This window comes from Copadichromis virginalis, linkage group LG20 (genome assembly GCF_057382275.1).
Source record: "Copadichromis virginalis isolate Kocher_CV1m ecotype Utaka linkage group LG20, C_Virginalis_male_GT1.1, whole genome shotgun sequence".
Classification (NCBI taxonomy): Eukaryota; Metazoa; Chordata; class Actinopteri; order Cichliformes; family Cichlidae; genus Copadichromis; species Copadichromis virginalis.
Genome location: NC_140637.1, coordinates 6,873,309 through 6,892,878, shown reverse-complemented (window position 1 = coordinate 6,892,878; position 19,570 = coordinate 6,873,309). Strand labels below are relative to the sequence as shown.

At 40.8% G+C, this 19,570-nt stretch overlaps 1 protein-coding gene across 3 annotated transcripts in view; it reads right to left on the bottom strand.

The window, feature by feature from the left end:
• The window catches only part of prdm16 (PR domain containing 16), a 171,944-nt gene that overhangs the window by 72,439 nt on the left and 79,935 nt on the right, over nucleotides 1-19,570 (bottom strand). For all 3 annotated transcript variants that reach the window (XM_085442775.1, XM_085442776.1, XM_085442777.1), the window contains exon 3: nucleotides 7,687-7,734. In XM_085442775.1, coding sequence (XP_085298901.1) covers nucleotides 7,687-7,734 — 48 coding nt within the window. The remainder of the gene's footprint in view (nucleotides 1-7,686; nucleotides 7,735-19,570) is intronic.

Below are 19,570 nucleotides of genomic sequence, written 5' to 3'. Positions count from 1 at the left end.
AAGCACACATATAGTATGCCAATATCTGTATGTGTATCTGGGGTTCTTTGTGGAAGTATCGAGATAGTTGACCAGAGCTGCTTCAACACATGACATGCTTCACTTACCACCCTGTGGCTAAAAGCTCCCCTAAGACCTGTTACACTGAGACACACTCCCTCTGTCTCCCGCCACGACCACATCCTTCACTTTTCTATTCCACTTCCACCTCCTCGTGCTCTTTTACTTTCCTCCTTTTCTCTTCTTTAATTTCTGATGAATTTTTAACATGTTTTGTCTACCTAAAATATTCCAGGGGGCAAAGTGATGCGTGGACACTGGGAAGGATGGACGGACGGGTGGGTGGGTGAAGAGAGAGGGGTATTTTTTTCACATGACCTTGTATTGACAGGGCCAGGCTCTTTCCCCCCACTCTCTGTCTCTCTTCTCCAGACGGGCCCTGTCTGTGACTGGGCTGGCAGTTCTTGCCTCTCTTGGGCATTCTGGCATTCCTCCCTGTCATGCCCCCCCATCCCCCTGCCTCCGGCTGTCTCTTGGTTTCTGTGTGTTTCCATCTTTATTGACACACACTCTCTTGCTTTAACTCCATCTCTTGCCAGTCTATCTATAGATATTGTGTTGCATCAACTGCTCACCGGCTCTCATTCTGTCTCCCTTTCTTTGGCATTCTCTTCGGGCTGATGGATGAAGCGTTGGGAAAAATAACAATAAATAGGAAAGTTATGCAAAGAGTCGGTGTGCTCTTTTCTAAATCAAGTAAACAACTATGATCAAAGCACAAAGTGCAGATGAATCTTTATCTCCCTCACTCGACAGGTGAAAGTATTTTTATAATATTTTATACTATTTTATATTATTTTTGACAAGCAGGACCACACAACTCTTTACTTTCACCCTCCCCCGTGCTTCTCAGTTTCTGTGGCAACACTATGTGGATCGTCATGTTTTTATCACCCGTGCTCGACCAGCCGACCCTCTGCATTCACTCTGTCTGCCTTAATGGACTCACTGCTCTTTTGACAGACAAGACTCTGTGTGTGTGTGTGTGTGTGTGTTTTATAGCAAATCACACAAGACAAGAATTCTGCATTAGGATTAAGAGAATCATGAGCATTAAAAGAAAATTCCACTTTCTGAAACGATGTATGAAAACCACCAAATTCGGGAAACAGACAAAAGTTGAATGCCACACACTGATGACTTACAGATCTGCAGATGTAGCCCAAGCTGTGATGAAATTGTGTGATGGTCCATTTAGGCTACTGTTTGAGGAAGGGGGCTTCTGGATTTGAGTGCTGATTTAAAGTTTGAAAAATAGGAAACAAAACAAGTGCAAAACGTTTTCAGGTTGATGATGGTTCTCTCGGCCTGTTTACTATTGTTTCTCATTATTCATAGGAGCTTATATAAAAACCTGACTAATATTACATGAAATGACAGTAAGGTGACAATAAGTTCAACCGTTCTAGAGGGAGGTTTCAGTCTTTTATACTTTTAGACTTGTGTTGAGAAGATTGCAGTCAGGGAATACGAGTGTCCTCGCAAGCATAGTAAAATTGAATGTGTGAGGTCAATATGTGTGAGGAAACTCATCTGACAGCCCCCGCAACTGTCAGAGTATCACCCTCCTTCTTTTGTTGGGTGACCCTAGAGAATGTGGTGGGAATGGCCACTGGGAGAGAGATTACGACGAGACAAAGACTGCGAGAGGGAATGAGTGAAGGATGGAGAGTGAAAGGCAGAAGAAAATAAAGTGAGGGATAGAGAGAGAGAAAGACAGAGGTCAGAGAGCCAGCTGATGTGAAAGTGCCTCCGATCACCTCGTGCTTCTCCTCCGCCCCCTCGCTCTGTCTCTCTCTATCTGTTCCACTCTTTCTTTCGTTCGTTCCCACTTGAATTCCTCTCCCAGCGCTTCACTCCGATGTGACGTTGGTTTTTGATTGACGATAACAACAGAGATGCGTCAGTCAAGGCCCACACACGCTGCGCACACACACACACACACACACACACACACACACACGCGCACACACACACACAAGTTAAAAGTGCCAATGGGAGTTAAAAGTGGCACTCGAGAGAGCAAATCCACACACACACACACACACATGAGTACAGTAACACACAGCAGCAGCCTCTGAGTGAATGCTCCTCACAAGGCATAATGACAGCATTCTGCAGTAACCATAGTTGGGACAGTTCCCACAGACAAGACAGGCAGAGAAAGAGAAAGACCATTTCTTTCTGTCTTCACCTCTCCTCCTACTCCCCACCTCTTTTCCAACAACCCTGACTTTGTCTGGAGCATGTGACCCTCCACAAATCAACACTATTGGCTAACAAAGTCTGGACAAATGAATTTTCTACTGTCACCAGTGACTCCAGACATATTTAGTAAATGCCCCCCCCCCCCCCCCCCCCCCCCCAAAAGAAAAATTTATAAAAAATTCTATCTCTGGGACTAAATTCTTATGCTTCTAAGACATTTTTAGCTTCACCCGAAGCATCTTAAACTGCTCCTGCAGCATTATTGCTACGTAACTCATAAACCATCATTAAACAGCTCCGTTTGTAGAGACTGAGCTGAGTGTGCATTTTGGGCATTTGATAGACAGATAATGTACTTATCAACCTTTTACTTTTATACACAGTACAATATCAGGAGGCAAAGGTTATGAGCTAGAAGATCTTCTTGCAGCATTTGCTCACATACATGATTTCTCTGCTTATCTGCCTGTCTGTCTTTCTGTCTCATCTTTCCATAACCTCTACACAAACTATCTACGAGCTCAGAGTTGATTATCTCCTGGTTTCAGAACACTTTCTTCCTCTCATTGGACCAGACACAGTGCAGCATTTTGTGGTGTATATTTTAAAGGGGGGAAGGGGATGACAGTGGTGATGTGGTGGTGGTGGTGGTGCTGGTGGGTGAGGGGGTGGGGGGCACGGAGCCAAGTGAAAACATGTCACTCAGGCCCCATTAAAACGTAACCCTGCCCAGCAGAAGAAAGAGACCCATATCATCATTAAGTCATCTCGGGGCGAAGCAAAAACCACAAATATTATTCCTGCAGCCCCCCGAACACCTAACACACACACACGCATGCTTACACACTCCTCCCTTTTCTTTCCTTTAGATGACAAGGAAGACGGGATGATTGGAGCTGTGCTGTGTTTGCACACTGCCTGAGAATGACAAGAAGATGTTTGGGAACTTCCTGATCCTGGAAAGGTTTATATATTTTTTGATAATTACAAAGTTCAAGCATAAGTGAGTGACTATCTATCTATCTATATAGAAGTTTTTCTCTCAGCCCACAAAAAATTACAACATTTCACAGAAAAGCAACACAAATTCATATTCATGAATTGATGACATGTGATTTACTTAAAATTACTGAATTATCCCAAAAAAAGACATGCAGTTATTCATTTTAGCTCTCCATTAGTGTATGCATACCTCACATCCTCTGAGTGTAACAGAGATGTTTTGTACAATCCAACTTTAGACCTGCACTACGCTTTGTGCTGATGCGTGTGTTTGTGTTTGAAGCACACATGCACAGAGCCTTCCCCTGAAACCAGGGGGTATTTGTGACGTTCAGCATTATGAAAAATGACTTGCCCCCGTGGCACACTGGGGTGGCAGTGATTATAATATCCAGATAATCATTTCAAACAAATTATCATAATTATCAATCAATCATGAGCCTATTTAAGCAGGCGGAGGCATGGGGGAGTGTGAGGCTGTTGGACGAGGGTAAACCATGGCCCGAAGCGCTGGATCACTTCTGTGACCCATGAGCCTCCCTCTGTCCACATAATAGCCCTCATACATTTAGGGTCATTTAGCTTGTGTATTTAGAGACTCAATTCCCCAGCTTGATATGGAGAAGAAAAAAAAGATACTCAGTGTGTGTGCACACACACCCATAGACTCAGAGCTGCAGCTGATCCCCATTTGGCTCCCTAGGCTTTCAACATGGAATGGGAAAAACCTACTAGGTCAAAGTTCATGTCAACCCATGTCATATTCCAATTTGCAAACTGCATTTACCCTGCAGATTAAATAAAGTCTGGTGCTTAAGTGTGAATAAAAGTATATATGAGGGTCCCTGCCGAGCACAGAATGAAGACATGTTTCACTATGAGGAATGCATCAATGCAATATTGATACATTAGGTGACTGTGCCCACCTATTGTCAGACAAAAAAGAGAGGAAGAGCGACAAGGAGAGTAACAGATTTAAGAGATCGTCTTAAACAGATATTTCCCTGTATCGTTTCACAGAAAATCCCCTGTGAAAAGCAGTGTGAATTGATTCAATCTCAGTGGTACTGAGAGGTGAATGAATGGGTCTTGGCGAGAGAGACAGAGAAATTGAGAGAGAAAGAGAGATAGAAAGAGAGATAGATAGATAGTAGCCCTTCGGGGGAGATGATCGTCTTGGGAAAAAAGCAATCAGTGCTCATTGATTTTCTCTGCTGGTTGAATGGAGGGTGTCTATCTGGAAGTCATTATCTGCCATCTGATCTGCTGGAGTGTTTACACACGTCGGTGTGGACAGCAGCGCTCTTCTGAAGATGAGGATTAACACACACAGAGACCCACAGACAGACGAACACGCACACACTGCACAGACTGTGGTCTTTCCCCCTGCTCCGTATCTAACTACCACCCTTAAATCCAAGAAATCCAAAAAGAAACACAAGTCCTCCAATACCCTATTAATGTCCACACACACACACACACACACACATACACTTAAGTGTATGAGTGTGTGTGAAAGGGAATATACATAAGCAGGGCCTAGACAGCTAAACAGAGAGATAGTCCTGTTTTGTATAGCCAGACCAGACCAAGCCAAACAATCCCTGATCCTATCACCAATAGCCCCTGATAGCAATCTATAGCTACAACAACACCATCCTATGTGTCGAGAAAAAGAGATGGATAAAATGAATGGAAGAAGATGGAGAGAGTAAGCAAAGGAGGGATTCAGATAACAGACCTTTTTATTTGCCGTGTGTGTCTGTGGTGTAAAGATGCATGCATGGAAGCCAGTAAAAAACGTCATACATACAAACATCGACACTCACAGACACACACACACACACACACACACACACACACAGCTATAAGGTCAGCACTGAGCAGCTTTTAGTAAGTGGAAGAAAGAAGCTGCAGTATTATCTTTGCTTCTATTTTATCCCCTGCCTTATCCCTGGCTCTAATGGTGCCTCCCTCTAGCCTTTACTCATCTTTGAGACTGACACATTAATATGAAATTTAACTGGAATGTTAGCACAAGGAAAGGACAAACTTAATTTATATTTCTATATAAGATTACAGTAGGGTTACTATTAAATCTCTTGCAATGTGAGAGAGCGTGTGCTGATTTAGATTTTTTCTTTTCTGATCTATTTGTGCTTTTATTTTTCTTGAAATTTCATTTATTTTGTTAATCTAATTTTTATTTGCTGCATAGTTTTCTACAAAAAAGAAAGTCATATATTACTATGCAAAATTACCATAAAATTACACGATCCAAAGAACCAAAAGTGAGTCATATTCTCATCTTATTCTTTAAGTCATACACTTCTGCCCATTTTGTGCAGGGGCTGGTAACCTGCCAATACAAAATAATCTGAAATTGTTAACGGTAACGCAATAATACACACAGTGGCAGTATGTAGATATGCATTACTATATATAACATATACATATATATACATATAGATAGATAGATAGATAGATAGATAGATAGATAGATAGATAGATAGATAGATAGATAGATAGATAGATAGATAGATAGATATACATAACTACAACTCTGTTCGCTGGAATGTGGCGCAGTGTAACAAATGAGAACTAATAACCCGCAGTTATGCAAACACATTTCTCTGCAATGAACTAGTTTATTCACAAGTTACGACTAAATTAAAATTCTGCCTTAATCAAGCATAGCAATGGTAATGACACAGTAGAGGCAAAAGAAGCTGGTGTTTGTGTGTGCGTGCATGCGTGCGTGCCCTCTGTTTGTGTGTGACTGCATGCAGATGAATGAGTCATGTCATAAGGAATGGCTCATGCATAATTTCATTCATATTCATAACAGGCATGTGGTCTGCCACCGCCCGATGAGGGCCCACCGCAACTCACACACTGCATAATGAGATGTGGCCAGTGTGTTTTTGTGCGTGTGTCTGTTGGTCTTTTTTTATTAACCATAGGTAGGCATGTTGTAAGCCTGTGTTCTGTCATCTGTGTGAGCCTCAGTGTATACACATTAAAACTCTATGCTCCTATCACTGCATGTATGCAAACGCCTAAGCATGTGAGTGTGTGTGTGCCTGCTGAATGCTGACTGGAGTGCATGGGTCACTCTTATGTGGAAGGTGGTTGGTAGTTTATAAAACCAAGTAGGTTTTTCCACATTGTACGAACATGTGGGGAAGACGGAACAGCCCAAACCACTTGCGGTCAACTCTTAAAATAAGCTCATTGACTAATGTAGGATTTCAAATCAACCAAGCAGTCAGTGATTTACATGCCTGCCTGTTTATAGATGCCACAGCAACAGGACCCTTGACCTGAAATGCAAATGAGTACACTTATTTCATATTTCTTTTCTAAGAGCCATAATTATAAACTGCACTAAAAAGACTTGAAGTAAATTTTGCCATGCAGATGTTCAGTCCTCTTCCACAATTACTTATTCAAAGGTAGTCAGATTTTTATATTAAAAAAGCAGCCTACTCATATTTGACCATTTTGTCATGTAAGATAACACAAAGGTAAAAATATAATAAATGTTGCAGCAATGCCATCTCAAAGATCTGAGAGCTACTATAACACAAGTTCAAGCAATCTAAAGGCAAAAAAAAATTCAGCTCTCAGTGGGTTTTGCTTGTTTTGGTGGGATACTGTAAATATATATTGCTAAACAATATAACTTACTGCTGTTGGTTTTTCAATAACTGATTCCGACTACTCGGTCACTGACTTGAGTTGGCTATGCCTGCAATGGCTTTAGTATTTCTCAGAAAGAGCGTGCCCTCTCCAGAAGCCATTGTTCTTTCATGGACCATTAGATGGACATGAACTCTCTTGCTGTTCTTTGTTGACCTAGTGACACTGGTCATAAAATCAAACTGCCCAGCCTCTTCAATAAATTTATCACCTCATAAAGTGGTCACTGACTGGTCAATGAGACGTATCGGTCATAGTGTGTTTGTGTGTGTGTCTGTGTGTGTGCGCGTCAGTCTTTTTTATCTGAGTGAAGAGAGGGTTTCTTAGAATGCAGATCACTGTTGTTCAGTCTTCAGTGATAATAAAGGCTTTAGGCACTTAAACGCTAGCCAATGAATGCAGTTGCAGTGCACTACATAGACGGACATTACTGATGGGCAACATGCTTTAAAAAAATTGCTAGTGGAGGTTCTTGCAATAAAATATAAGCTCACATGACCTCACACAGAGGCCAGTGATTTTTTTTAGATCCCACAAACACAGTCAAATGTGGAATAGAAGACCCACTTTTCTGTGACTGCTACAAAATGCCAGTTTATTACTTCATCCTCCAAGAAATCTGATAGTTTTGATTAATTGGTAAAAACCAGCAAAACAGTTATTCAGGGAGTGATCCGGGTTGCACAGCAGTATAACGATTTATAACTATCCTACCTTTTTGATGCAGCTATCAGGGGAGTCATCCTCATGGTCATTCATCATCTGCAAAGCAAACACAAAAACATATATAATATACATATCTTTTCAGTGTGCCAGACAAGTTTTGATTTTGATTGAGAGTCAAATACATTTGTCAAAGCATTAAAAGAAAACATCAATTCCAGCACTTCAAATAAGGTTTGACCGTCGGTGCTTGATGACAAAAGCACGGGGTGTTCGCAGTTCATCACACACATACACCCTCTGGGCTACAAATGTGACCAGAGGGATATAATAATGGACTAAGAGGTCACAAAAACACACACAGAAGCAAACATAACACTGCACACATTCTGATGAATGAATACCCCGTATTTGACGTTAATTCTCCGCTTCAGCATTGCAGGAAATTTCACTGAGAATATCTATGTGTGTGTGTATGTGTGTCAGTGTGTGTGTGTATAATTAAGCCTTCAAGCAATATTTACTGGGGGCAGATGGGTGGTAGAATGCTCCCAGTGTCTGCTAGAGGAAATGAAGGAAGTGGGGGAATGATGAAGAGATCGGGCTACTCTGCTGCAGTGAGAGGGCATTTCACATAGAATGGTAACCCAGAGTCTCTCTAAGTTTGCCTGTCTTTTTCTCTCCCTCTCTGAAGCCCATTGATGGTAAATGAGGATCAAAGAAGAAATGCAGACTGTTTTCAGAGCAGTTTGGGGTGGAGTTGAGGATCAGCATAGTACTTTACTGAGTTTAGGTCAAATTAGGCCTATAAAACTTCCCCAAGTGCAGACTTAAAGCATATCTGAACCTTCCTTTTCCTGCTCACTATCCTCCCCATCTGCCCTTTAACAGTATGCATGTTGTTTGGGCGTTGTGACAAGACTGGCTGCCCTTATATTAGAGCTGACATATTAAAGTTTGTATTTCCTTAACCAATGCGGCCCACCGTGATGGGAAAAGAGATATTTATCTGCTGTGGAATCTCCATGTAGACTGTGGAGCTATTCTTCAAATTCTGGCTCACAGCGATGTCTTTTATGCACCTTTCAATACAACGCTGTAATTCACAGGAAGTTATTATGAATTATGTGCATGAGATTTAGGTTATGCCCACTTGCTTGAACCTCAGGGAAAAAAAGAGCTTGTGAGTTTCTCCAACTGTTTATTCTTTAGTTAAGATTGAAAAAAAAGGAACTTTAGTACATAGTAGAGCAGAAAAGTTGACTCTTTCTTCTTCTTCCCTCCCTCCCCCTTGCTAAACAGTGAACCAGATGGCCCATATGCACACGGATGTACCTTAATCGATGGTTTTCTACATTAAGCTGTCTAGGGATGTGCTTCTAAGCCTCACCAAATGGTAGTAATTACACCACAGACACTTACAAAAGTGTTTTCAACCTACTTACTGTACACATCATCTAAACCTTTACAGACGCATCCTGTTCCTGTGAAATCCACTCCAAACAAAGCAACAGTAAACATGCTATCAAATTGAAGATTTTTCACTTGTAACTGTAGCTCCCTTGTTTTAAAAATGTGCACATAGAAACTGTGCTGCTAGATGAAAATATAAGTGTCCCTGCTGATTTGGTAACTTGTGTCACAGGCATGCTAGCATAAGTTTGTGAAAAATGAACAAACTTTGTTGATCCTCCAATTTTGTGCGTTTTTTTAAATTTTCTTTTATTATAAAGCATTTCTTGTATATCAAATTTTATGTTCATTATTTCGGTTTAGTAAATTACAGGGACATATGGATGAAAAAAAGAAACCACGACAAAGTTTATTCTTGATGAAAAAAGCAGCCACAGATGCCAGCGTCATGATTTAAAGGAACAAGCGGTCACAAACCGGCACAAAATAAACAGACAATTTTTTAAAATTTTGTGGAACAAAAGCAGGCCTCGTCAGTTTTTTAACATGATTTCAACATGACTATTTATTAGAAAGAAAGATATCCGATTTCTACGTCTGCCCGGGAGGTAAAAAAGCAGTGCTCGTGAACTTTAAAAATTGGAATAGAGTGACAGTAAACTAGAGAAAGTGTGTAAGAGAGAGAGGCTGCAGTTTGGAGTGTGCTGTCCCATTTCTTGTAATACACCAAACCAGCTGCAACAGTTTACAAAACCAACAGCTTGGCTGGGTCATCTAAAATGCTACCAGGCGTTCAACAGCTATAGGACAATTTCTGGACTTTCCCTCTGCTCTGCTCAGCTACATGCCAAGTGTGTGTGTGTGTATCAAATTGTGCAAGAGTAACCTAAAACTCTAGAAGACATGCAAGCAGACATGAGTGGTTTTACTGATGCCTTAATGCCTTTCAGCTTTAGGTTGGGGGTCGGGACTGTGTGGGCACTCCTTCGTCCAAACCTCCCTTCTGAGTCCAGAAACACTGAGCTCATTGTCAGAAATATGGCCGACTAATTATAAAGCTTCCTTGCATTTTATTTCTATGCATTTGTAATGTAGATTGTCTATTGTGAAGCGACCCATTTTTTGGGGGAAGTTAAATATAAAGATTAGTGGTTAACAGGGTACTCTGTGATCTAAAGTTCACAAAGACAGGTGGAGATGCTCTTTCAACATTGGCAAGTTGTGTGTACACACTGACTCACATAATACCCTCACACACTTACCAGACAAACACACGCTACGAATATTGTACCCTTGCAGCAGGACTCTGCCAAACAAATAAATAAGCTATTAATTAGGGAAGGAAAATGTGATTGGCCACTGACTGGCAGACCTATGATTTATTGCACGTGTCACCATTGCCTCAAAGTGACTTTACTCTTGGTTGAAGAGACAGGTCGAAATACAGACCGGCCTATGTTGAGGGATAGATTTTCCACTACACACAGAGAGAGGTAAAATTGTCCATTTGTTCTGTATCTAGCCTGCTGAATGCTGACATGTCAATATGTCTTATGGAAAAGAGAAAACACTGAAGTGAGGGTAATTAGACAGAGTGTGTAAAATGTGTGTCTGGGCACACAAATGTCTCTCTCTGGCCCATATGACCTCAAACATAAACAAATCCAGTCGTGGCTTGATGAAAGTGCAGCCACCTGCAGAATCCTTCCACCGAGAGCTGTCCAGACCCTCATTAGGAATATGCGTAACTGTGTGTGTTTGTACATGTGACACTATGTGTCTGTGGCGTGTGCTTTCGACCTGGCTGTGAGGGAAAACCCTTCCATTATTAGTTTTTCATAGCATAACTTTTGTTATTGGACAGAGTCAGGAGTTTTTCAACGCCACCTTAGCACCATTCGTATTGACAGAACATGACGACCAAGTGGACAAAAGAAAACATGACCCTCAGTGAGTGGACCGCTTTATTGTTTTTACAAGCTCTGTCACAGTCTAAAACACATGACAGAGTAAAATCATTCTATTAAAAAAACAGCACAACAACCCCAAACAGGGTCTCTTTATAGAGCCCATAAAGGCACATATGTATGCTTTGCATGTACAGTCAGTCTTTTAAAGAATGAAACATACACTATTCTCATAGTCACAAAATTCACTGGTATGATATCAGAAAAGTACCCATGGTTCCCATGGTAGAGAAGGACCTCACAAAGCTTGCTCATCCATTGGAGTGAGCAGAAGAAGAGGGCCTCACTTGGAGGTTTGCATCGTAGGAAAATGTTAGCATTCTGTTGCCAAAAACAATTCTCCTCAACCCTGGATAATATGAGGCAATACAGTAACACGGCCCAATGGAGGGCTGAGGATGTCACAAAGCCACAAGTTTCCAAAAAGAACCAGCAGCAAACAAACCTCAGGGTTTTTTGAACCAGGGTCCTGACTGACAACCCATTGGCTGCAAGTGCCACACCAAGAAATCCACAAATTGAAAGTTTTGCTACGCATTTATTGGGATCTTTTGGAGCTTCTTGGCACATTGACAGAGTTTCGTTGTGGTGGCAATGCCCTGGTTATGTTATTGATCTTTTTGACGTACAGATGGAGAGGAAGCGGTCTTTCACTGTGGGTTGAGTTGAATAATATGCTGTTGAGAAAACATATTTTTTTCATTGAGCAAGAAATTTAAAAAAAGAAAGAAAGAAAAAAGAAAAGAACAAAAAAGTTGTTGGAGCCTTTAAAATCAGAACTAACCATCATGTCAAACACAATCTCTACAAATGTATCTAACTCTTCTGACTCCCACACAGTTGCACATTTGCTCGCAGCACTACAATCAATAAAATGTCACAACTGCCCCAAAAAAGAAAAGAAAAGAAAAAAACAAAAGAAGAAGTGATAAAAAGTCTCCTTTTGGGCTTTTTTTGTCTGTGGTCTCTTGCTATCATTTGGAATCCCTGATAATGAACCTTTTACACTTTCCTGCCAGAGACTGCTTAAGTAAGGATGCTTGTCTGACTGAGTCTGCTTTTTAGCATCAAGTCAGATAATGCCTGCTTGTTGTTCCAAGTCCTTTCTCTGGCGTGCTCTTTAAAAGGGGGTAAAATGTGGCTATTTCAGGACTTCCCAGAGATAGTGGCTTTGACAGTTGACCTAAAACAAGACCAGGGCTATGACTTCTTAAAAACATACCTCAACAATGAGGTTTCATACAAAGATTAAGTAGGTAAGTTTGAAGACCAAGGAAGGAGAAGAGGAAACAGGGCTGAAATTCACACTGCTAAATACCAGGAAACTGGGCGTCCATCAGATACAATATGATGCCTTTAATAAGTGGAAGACTTAAGGTGCTTTGGCCAAGGCAAACATCAGGGGCACTGCTGATAGGAAAGTTTCACTCTCTTTCTCCGTTCTTTCATTTTCTAGCCGCTATAAAAGATTAACCACTGATTACCTATTGTTACTTACACTTTTTGTTAAACTTAATGTGAGAAAACTACACACTTTATCAGTAAAAACGAAAAAAAGTAAAAACTAAAAAAGGATCAGGGAGATCAGACACTTATTGCATGGCGTTAAAGCTCTCTGTTACCCAATCCTACACCCAGATGGGTCAGGGTGCGGCCTGTGACGGAACTGAGAACTGTTGGTGAGATAGAGATTAGTGCACAAAGGTTAGATTTGGAAGGCAAACACTCAGAACTATTGTGTGACTCTGGAAAGTCACGGCTACTTGTCAAATACAAGCGGCTGATATTTACAGAACAAGCGTTGACCCCGTGTGTCCTGAGAGTCTTTGTGTGATTTATGAAGAAAATGGCATAGTGAAAATATACTGGCAGAGGTTTACACCGACCCCGGACAGGCTTGACTCATCATTCCAGTGTCTTGTATGATTCGCAGATCTTGCTTAGACATGCAGTCGAGATGCCACACTCAGTACGATTGAGCAGATCAAATATTTGCGTTCATACAATTGCAGAGTTTGAAGTCATTTCTTTGTAGGAAAGTGATGTTTCAAATTGAGGTTTGCACTTAGCAAACAGAAATTGGGAAAGAAGCTCACTTCATGAAAAAGAGGGCAAAAGGAATGCAAAGGGAGGTGGAGGGAGGAGGAAAGAGAGCTGGATTTTGTAAATTTATTAAAAGGGCCATATTTTCATGGGCGCCTTGTTCGACCATTCATCATCTGACGTCCAAGACCCCTTATCCTTTTAAGGCCTTTGATTCTGAACCTTATATCGACAGAACCATACAGATAAATTATCTGCTAGGCTTCCACTTTATTGATAGGTCATTTGGGCAGATGATCAGTAATAATCATAAGTGAATAAAGACGTGCCAATAGATCTTCTGCTAGCAGATGGTGTGACAGCCGCAAGGTTCAGACCCAATAAATAACCCTACCTTTTGGCCTAAGAGGATTGCCTACACAGCATCGGCAGCTGCTGTGACATGCCTTTCAGATAATGATATATTGCGTCTTCCCTATTCATTTTGATAAAGGTTGCAGTTTATCGACACGTGGCAGCAGGAAGAAAAATCATATTGCTTTATTTCTTATGATCTCCCATTCTTTCTGTGACACATATTGCCTCTTAGCAAGCACAAGGTTATGGGGTAAGATTTAGAGTCTTGACCTTGGGGCATATAAATTCAATCAAAGGTCATGCCACAGATACTTTTCATTTTAGCTGAGCAAAGTGCAAACACATCGAGTGCATATTTCAATGTTTACATCGATGCATGGCGTAAATCTGATATTGCTATTCAGCTCAGCTTACAAACTGAATTTGTATATTTACGTATATCAGACCACACTGTCTGTCCCTCCGTCGAGTGCCAAGATGAATCCCTAATTCAAACCAGGAATTCCTTTTAGTAGGTAGAAAAGGGCACAGAAACACAGACAGGGAGATCTCTCATCACATCAAGGCTTTTCTGGACAGCAACCACTGAGATATTGTCATGTGATGACTGACAACTGGCGAGTAAATTGCATATAGTTTATCAGGGTCAGGCTAAATATTTACAACATAAGCATATTTCAGCATAAACAGCATGGGTTTGGTAGCTTTTCATTTCATTACTTTAAACCCAGTATATGTATGTAAAGAATAGGCTTGCTCAAACAAGGGGACTACATGTGGACAGATATTCAACAAAGTGCAAGACAGGAGAAAATGAGGAAAACAGAAAGACATTTTGAGCAAGTTTTTGCTTGAAAAAGTGTATTTTACAAGTCTGTATATTGGCTTTCATATGTGCTGTGTATTTTAGTGAGGCATCCCCTTGAAAATGCTTAAGACAAGTAGGGGCTTTTTTAAGGGTTTCATGAGTTTATACCAAGGTCGAGTCCTACACACGATGATTATGATGATGCCCGAGAAGGCCACAGCTACGCCAAGTAACTTGCTGCTGAGATTTCTCTGGCAGATAAACAAACAAGGCTTGAACATGAATTTCCTGTTCAAGAGTATGAGAGTGTTTGTTTGTGCCCAGCATTGGAAATATGATGTTTGATCTGATGCACCAAACAGTGACAAATTATACACATACTAGAACCATTAGGCTACATAATTACAGTACTAACAGTAATCCAGATCAATTATCAAGCACCTCCAGCAGTTTCGGTGCAATCTAGTGTGGGTATACACATTTGTGAGCCAGTCTTTACTCTGAGTAGTCATTTTGTAGTGGTCCTGGCCTCTGTGTTTACCAAGACATTTAGACTTAGGTCTTAGGTTATCAGTAGGACTAAAGTAAATGGTATAGGGCTTTGTTTTTATTGTGCTAATATACTTTTCAACAAACACACAATGAAATGACTAAGAAAAAGCTGCACATTGGTTAAGAATATCCTTTCTTTTACAGAAACAGATCCATAAAATGAATTTAAAAAAATGCTTTTTTAAGTGTGTAAGTTTTTACCGAATAAATTCAAACGCAATTATCCCTAACTGAAGCTTGTGCACAATATAAATACCAGCAATAATAATGGCAGCTTAATGGTTTTAATGGCTGCTATTAGCATCTGTGCTATTTTGAGTACGATGTGACGATAAAGCACAAAAAGCATTTGTGTATAACAAATGGACTGTAACTTAGAACGTTGTTTATCCTTGTGATTTCTTTTGGTGGCCAATCAGATTATTTACACGGTGGAAACATAAAGACTAGAGCACTTAAGCTAGTTGCTACTGCCAAAAGATACTGTCTGGAGATATTGGCTATAAATGACTTCTTTTACTATGGTGGCCAGAAATTTAGCATAGGGCTTATACAAAGAAAAAGAAAAGGTAACATACTTGATTGCCAAGTGCAAATAATGGTCTCAAAATCCTTTTCTTAGTTTCATATGTTTTTATTTCACCAGCAATTTAGTATCTGGCAATTGCATATGTTCTAAATAGTGGTTGAAAAGCCTCTATAGTCTTTCTGTACTCACTACATGGGCAGTTTTTTTTTTATCAGGGGATTTTAGAAATCACCACACTCGACGATCCAAATGACGAAGACGGTGACTACAAAATTATGTCTACTAAATAACGAAAAAGAAAAACAAACTGAAGAGCAGTGGCACTTTAAAAACACAAAGGTAACATCAAGATATGACTGATTAAATGGGTTGTGGAAAAGAATCATCAACTTTTCTGCACTCAGCGATTTGCTCTCTCAGATTTTTGCTATATGGCCACCTTTGTGGGGCTCTTGTGCTCTGTCTGGCTTTTTTTTCCTTCTCTGTCTTCCTGGAGTCATACTCTGTTTAGCCTTGCTCCTGAGAGATAGCAACATTTATCACCTCAGGAAGTGTCTCTAAGTCCACAGGATTAACCCATCACCTCCACAATAAATGTCAAGCTCTTATGATTAATGAAGCTAATGAATTCAATTATAGCAGCAGTGTCCAAGAATATTGTAGTAAGATGATTCACCGCTGTCCTTTTTCCCCCCTCAGCTGACCTAAAGTTTGTCTGTCTGGGTTAAACAAGTAATGGGTGGTAAAAGCAGGTTGTGAGACATGCTGCCCACCACTGCTTGACAGTGATACAGTTACATCTTTGGCTTCTCTTTCATCAGCCTGGCATGTTGTTTTGGCCTTGTGGACATCTCAAAGATATAAGATATAACTGTTTGGAGATAATGTAGCGGTTCCACTCCCTTGTACAAAGGCCATTGTCTGATGTTTTTGCCATCAAAACCCAAGATGAGTTGAAGTGTCACGTGGTATCAGACTTCAAAAGAATGTGGGGTAATGATGTTGCAAAAGCAATGATACGATGCTACTGCTTATCCCAGCGCTGAATGGAAAAAACTCTGCACAGGAGTGGACTTTGTGGTGCAAGACGCTGCCAAGTAAAATTTTAATAACTGACAGATACCTCATGTCATTCCAAAGTTCAGTTGCTCTTATTGAATATAAACCAAAAACTGTTCGATCAATACCAGCAATTATAAGCCCCTAAGTCAGACTGCTGAAGAGAAAATGCACCTCTGTGCAGGTGAATATTAATACCTACTCCTCTGACCTTCGTGCTCATCAAAAATGAGTTTATTAGCTAAGCCATATAAGGCCAAGTTTTTACAGCCCTATTAGAGTGAAGGAGAGACTATCTCTGTCACTAAGATTCATGTTGCCCAGCTTATCGAGCACTTCCGTTATCAGCACAAACCTTCAGCAAGGGACACTAAGTTCCAGTTGCACACCTCAGACATGAGACCCATCAAACCTCACAGGTCTTATCACACTTATCATTTTATTCACCGATGTCTGTGAAACAGTTGTTGTTTTTTTGTAGAGCTTTTCATCATCATCCGCACGATCATCCTAGTACGATATGTACAGATAGGATGCGCCATTCTGGTCTATGAACCCTAGTTTATAGCTGTCTGACTGTCTGGCCTGTCCATGTGATGATGACTGATGATTTTATTGGGGGAGTTGCATAGTCACAACTCAGAGCTGGGACTTTCCATTAGTCATCTAACAAGAGCAATCAGCTTGGAAAATGTTTGCAAATAGCTTCTTGACCTTCTTTTTTTGTTATTATATCCCCAAAGCCAGGATGTATTCTATTCTGCACCCACTCGTTCATCTATTTTAAATAACAGAAAAAGCCGGGACCAAGACAAAAGAAGAAATAGATTTTGGAGCCAACAGTCATTAATGTTTTTGCCCATTTTGGCCCTTGCAGTTACAGGAGATGATTTAGGGGGAGAGAGCCACTGGACAAAGGACGAGGGAAAGCAGGAGCGAGAGGAAACTTATCTGTCCTTGGGCTGAGGGACAGAACAGTGTTGGCTTTATTCGGCGCCTCGGCCCTGTCGTTAAGGAACGATGACACACTCCTCAAGGCCCACATTAATCTTTAACAGTGCGATTTTTAAAATAACACCAATGTTTTCCCCAAGGCATGTGGGGAGGAAAGGCACCGTTCAGTCCTGCCGAGTTCCATCAAGTTTTCTTTTTTTCTTATTCCCAATTCTGCTAACACTGGAAAGCACAGAAACAGAGAAGGGTTTAGAGAAGAGATTTAAAAACAAAACTAAGCTGCACATTTCACAGGAGTATAATGACCATAAAGCAGAGCTGGAGCCTTTCTGGAGCAACATCACCAGGTGCTAAAAGCCCTTGACCTCACTTATTCACCCCGACAGTGGCAGTTCCAGTGGCTCCTTTGCACCACGCATTACTGTTGTTAACAGTGTTATCGCAAGGCGAGATAAAGCCTGTGGCAGCTGATGGGCCTTAAGTGAATAAGTCTGCAGATGCGTAAATAGAGTGGGGAGTGTCCGTCACTGAGCTGCTTGTTAATGACATTGGAAAGATAAAAGCTGAAACAGAAACATTTTATATTATTACACACACTTTATTAAAACACAATGTGTACTGAGCAGCAGGCTAGGAAAAGGAGCATGGGTAAAAACGAGACAGCGCCAGTAATGATTTTTAGTTTTTGGGAAACAGACCCCAAATTCAGGGTATGGGGAGGAACCTCTGCAACCGGTGGCTATTACACAATATGATAATACTGCAGCTCTGAGGTTTCCCATCAGATCAACAAGGATGCCTCACAATGCACCAAGAAAGAGATGGAAGCTCAAGTAAGATGATTCTGCCAGACAGCTAAAGACAGAGCTACTGGTTTAGGAAGCCAATGGATTCTTGAAAACATCTCGTCTCAAAAAAATGCCTCCCTCTCCCTTTATCTCTCTCTATTTTCACCCCTGTGAAGAAACAGCATATCTCATTTCACAGCATCTAAAATTCAGTTGGGGTAAGAGTGATGTGTGTCCTCTCTTTATAAGACTTTTTAAGACCTTCTTTTTCGAGGCTGTTAAGCTGTCGGATAGGCTTATCCATTATGTAGCTTTCAATAACTTCCATATGCGTTTTATTTCTCATCTCCTCCCTCCTTCCTCTGTCTCCCTTCCGCTGAATGCCTCACACGGTATACAGAAGGTCGGGCCAAGGCTAACATGTATCTATAATGTGTTCGTCTCAGTCAGCCCCCTGAGGAGTGGAGCCCTGCTCTGGCTCGTTGGCACAGCGGACAATGTGGGTGTTGTGTGGAGGAGCTGGCTGGCTGTCCACTCAGAGACAAGTCAATCTGGGGCCACTACTGAACTGCTGCCTGTCCTGCTGCTCTAGTGCCTCAATAAGACCCTTCTTCACATTTTTTAAGTGTGAGTCAATTATTTATTTTTCTTTTTTCATGTCTTAACTTTTTCGTGCACTCCCCTCGCTGGACTGGGTCTGTCCGCAACTCTCATACTCCGTGCAGCCTGTTTTCTTTTGTGTGTGTCTCTATAAGTGAATGTGTCTGCATGATTACAGAGTACTCCTTTTCACACTGGTGACACTGGGCAGATTGAGACATCAGGCGCCTGCATGCTGTGGTAAATTAGCTATTCTTCTTGGTGCCTAATTGGAAATGTAAATGTTTTGCAGGGTTAGAGAAGCACAGTGACAGGATATGATTTGCAAGGAAGCAGAAAATCTGATTATAGATCATCTTTTACAAAATCAGAACGTACGTAATCTTTTTTTATATAATGAAATCTGATGTGAATTAACTCAGAATAATAACATGTTAATGAGAAATGCTAAGAACCCAAACAAATGGACACTGGGGGGAAAAAAAGTTTTTTTGTCAAAAACCTTTTGCGGAGACATATTCCCATCCCAAAACCCTTGCCACTTATAATGAGCTAATACTCTAAACTCTAAATTAGAAGCAAATACATTTCCATGCATAATGACCCAACCACAAAAAAGAAAAAAAAAAGAAACATTAATTACAGTGCCGCCATCTACATAATTCAGAATAAAATATGAAACAAAAATGCCACCAACACTAATTGAGTAATTCATCACAGGACCTTATTGGTAAATGTTCTTCTCTGGTTGAGCAGTTTCAGCAAAATGAAAACATTTGCATGAAGTTAAGGTTTGAGGCCCACCAGTAAACACTGAAAAGTGAAACTAAATACCGTAAAGGGTCCAATGTAAGATTTATCAGTT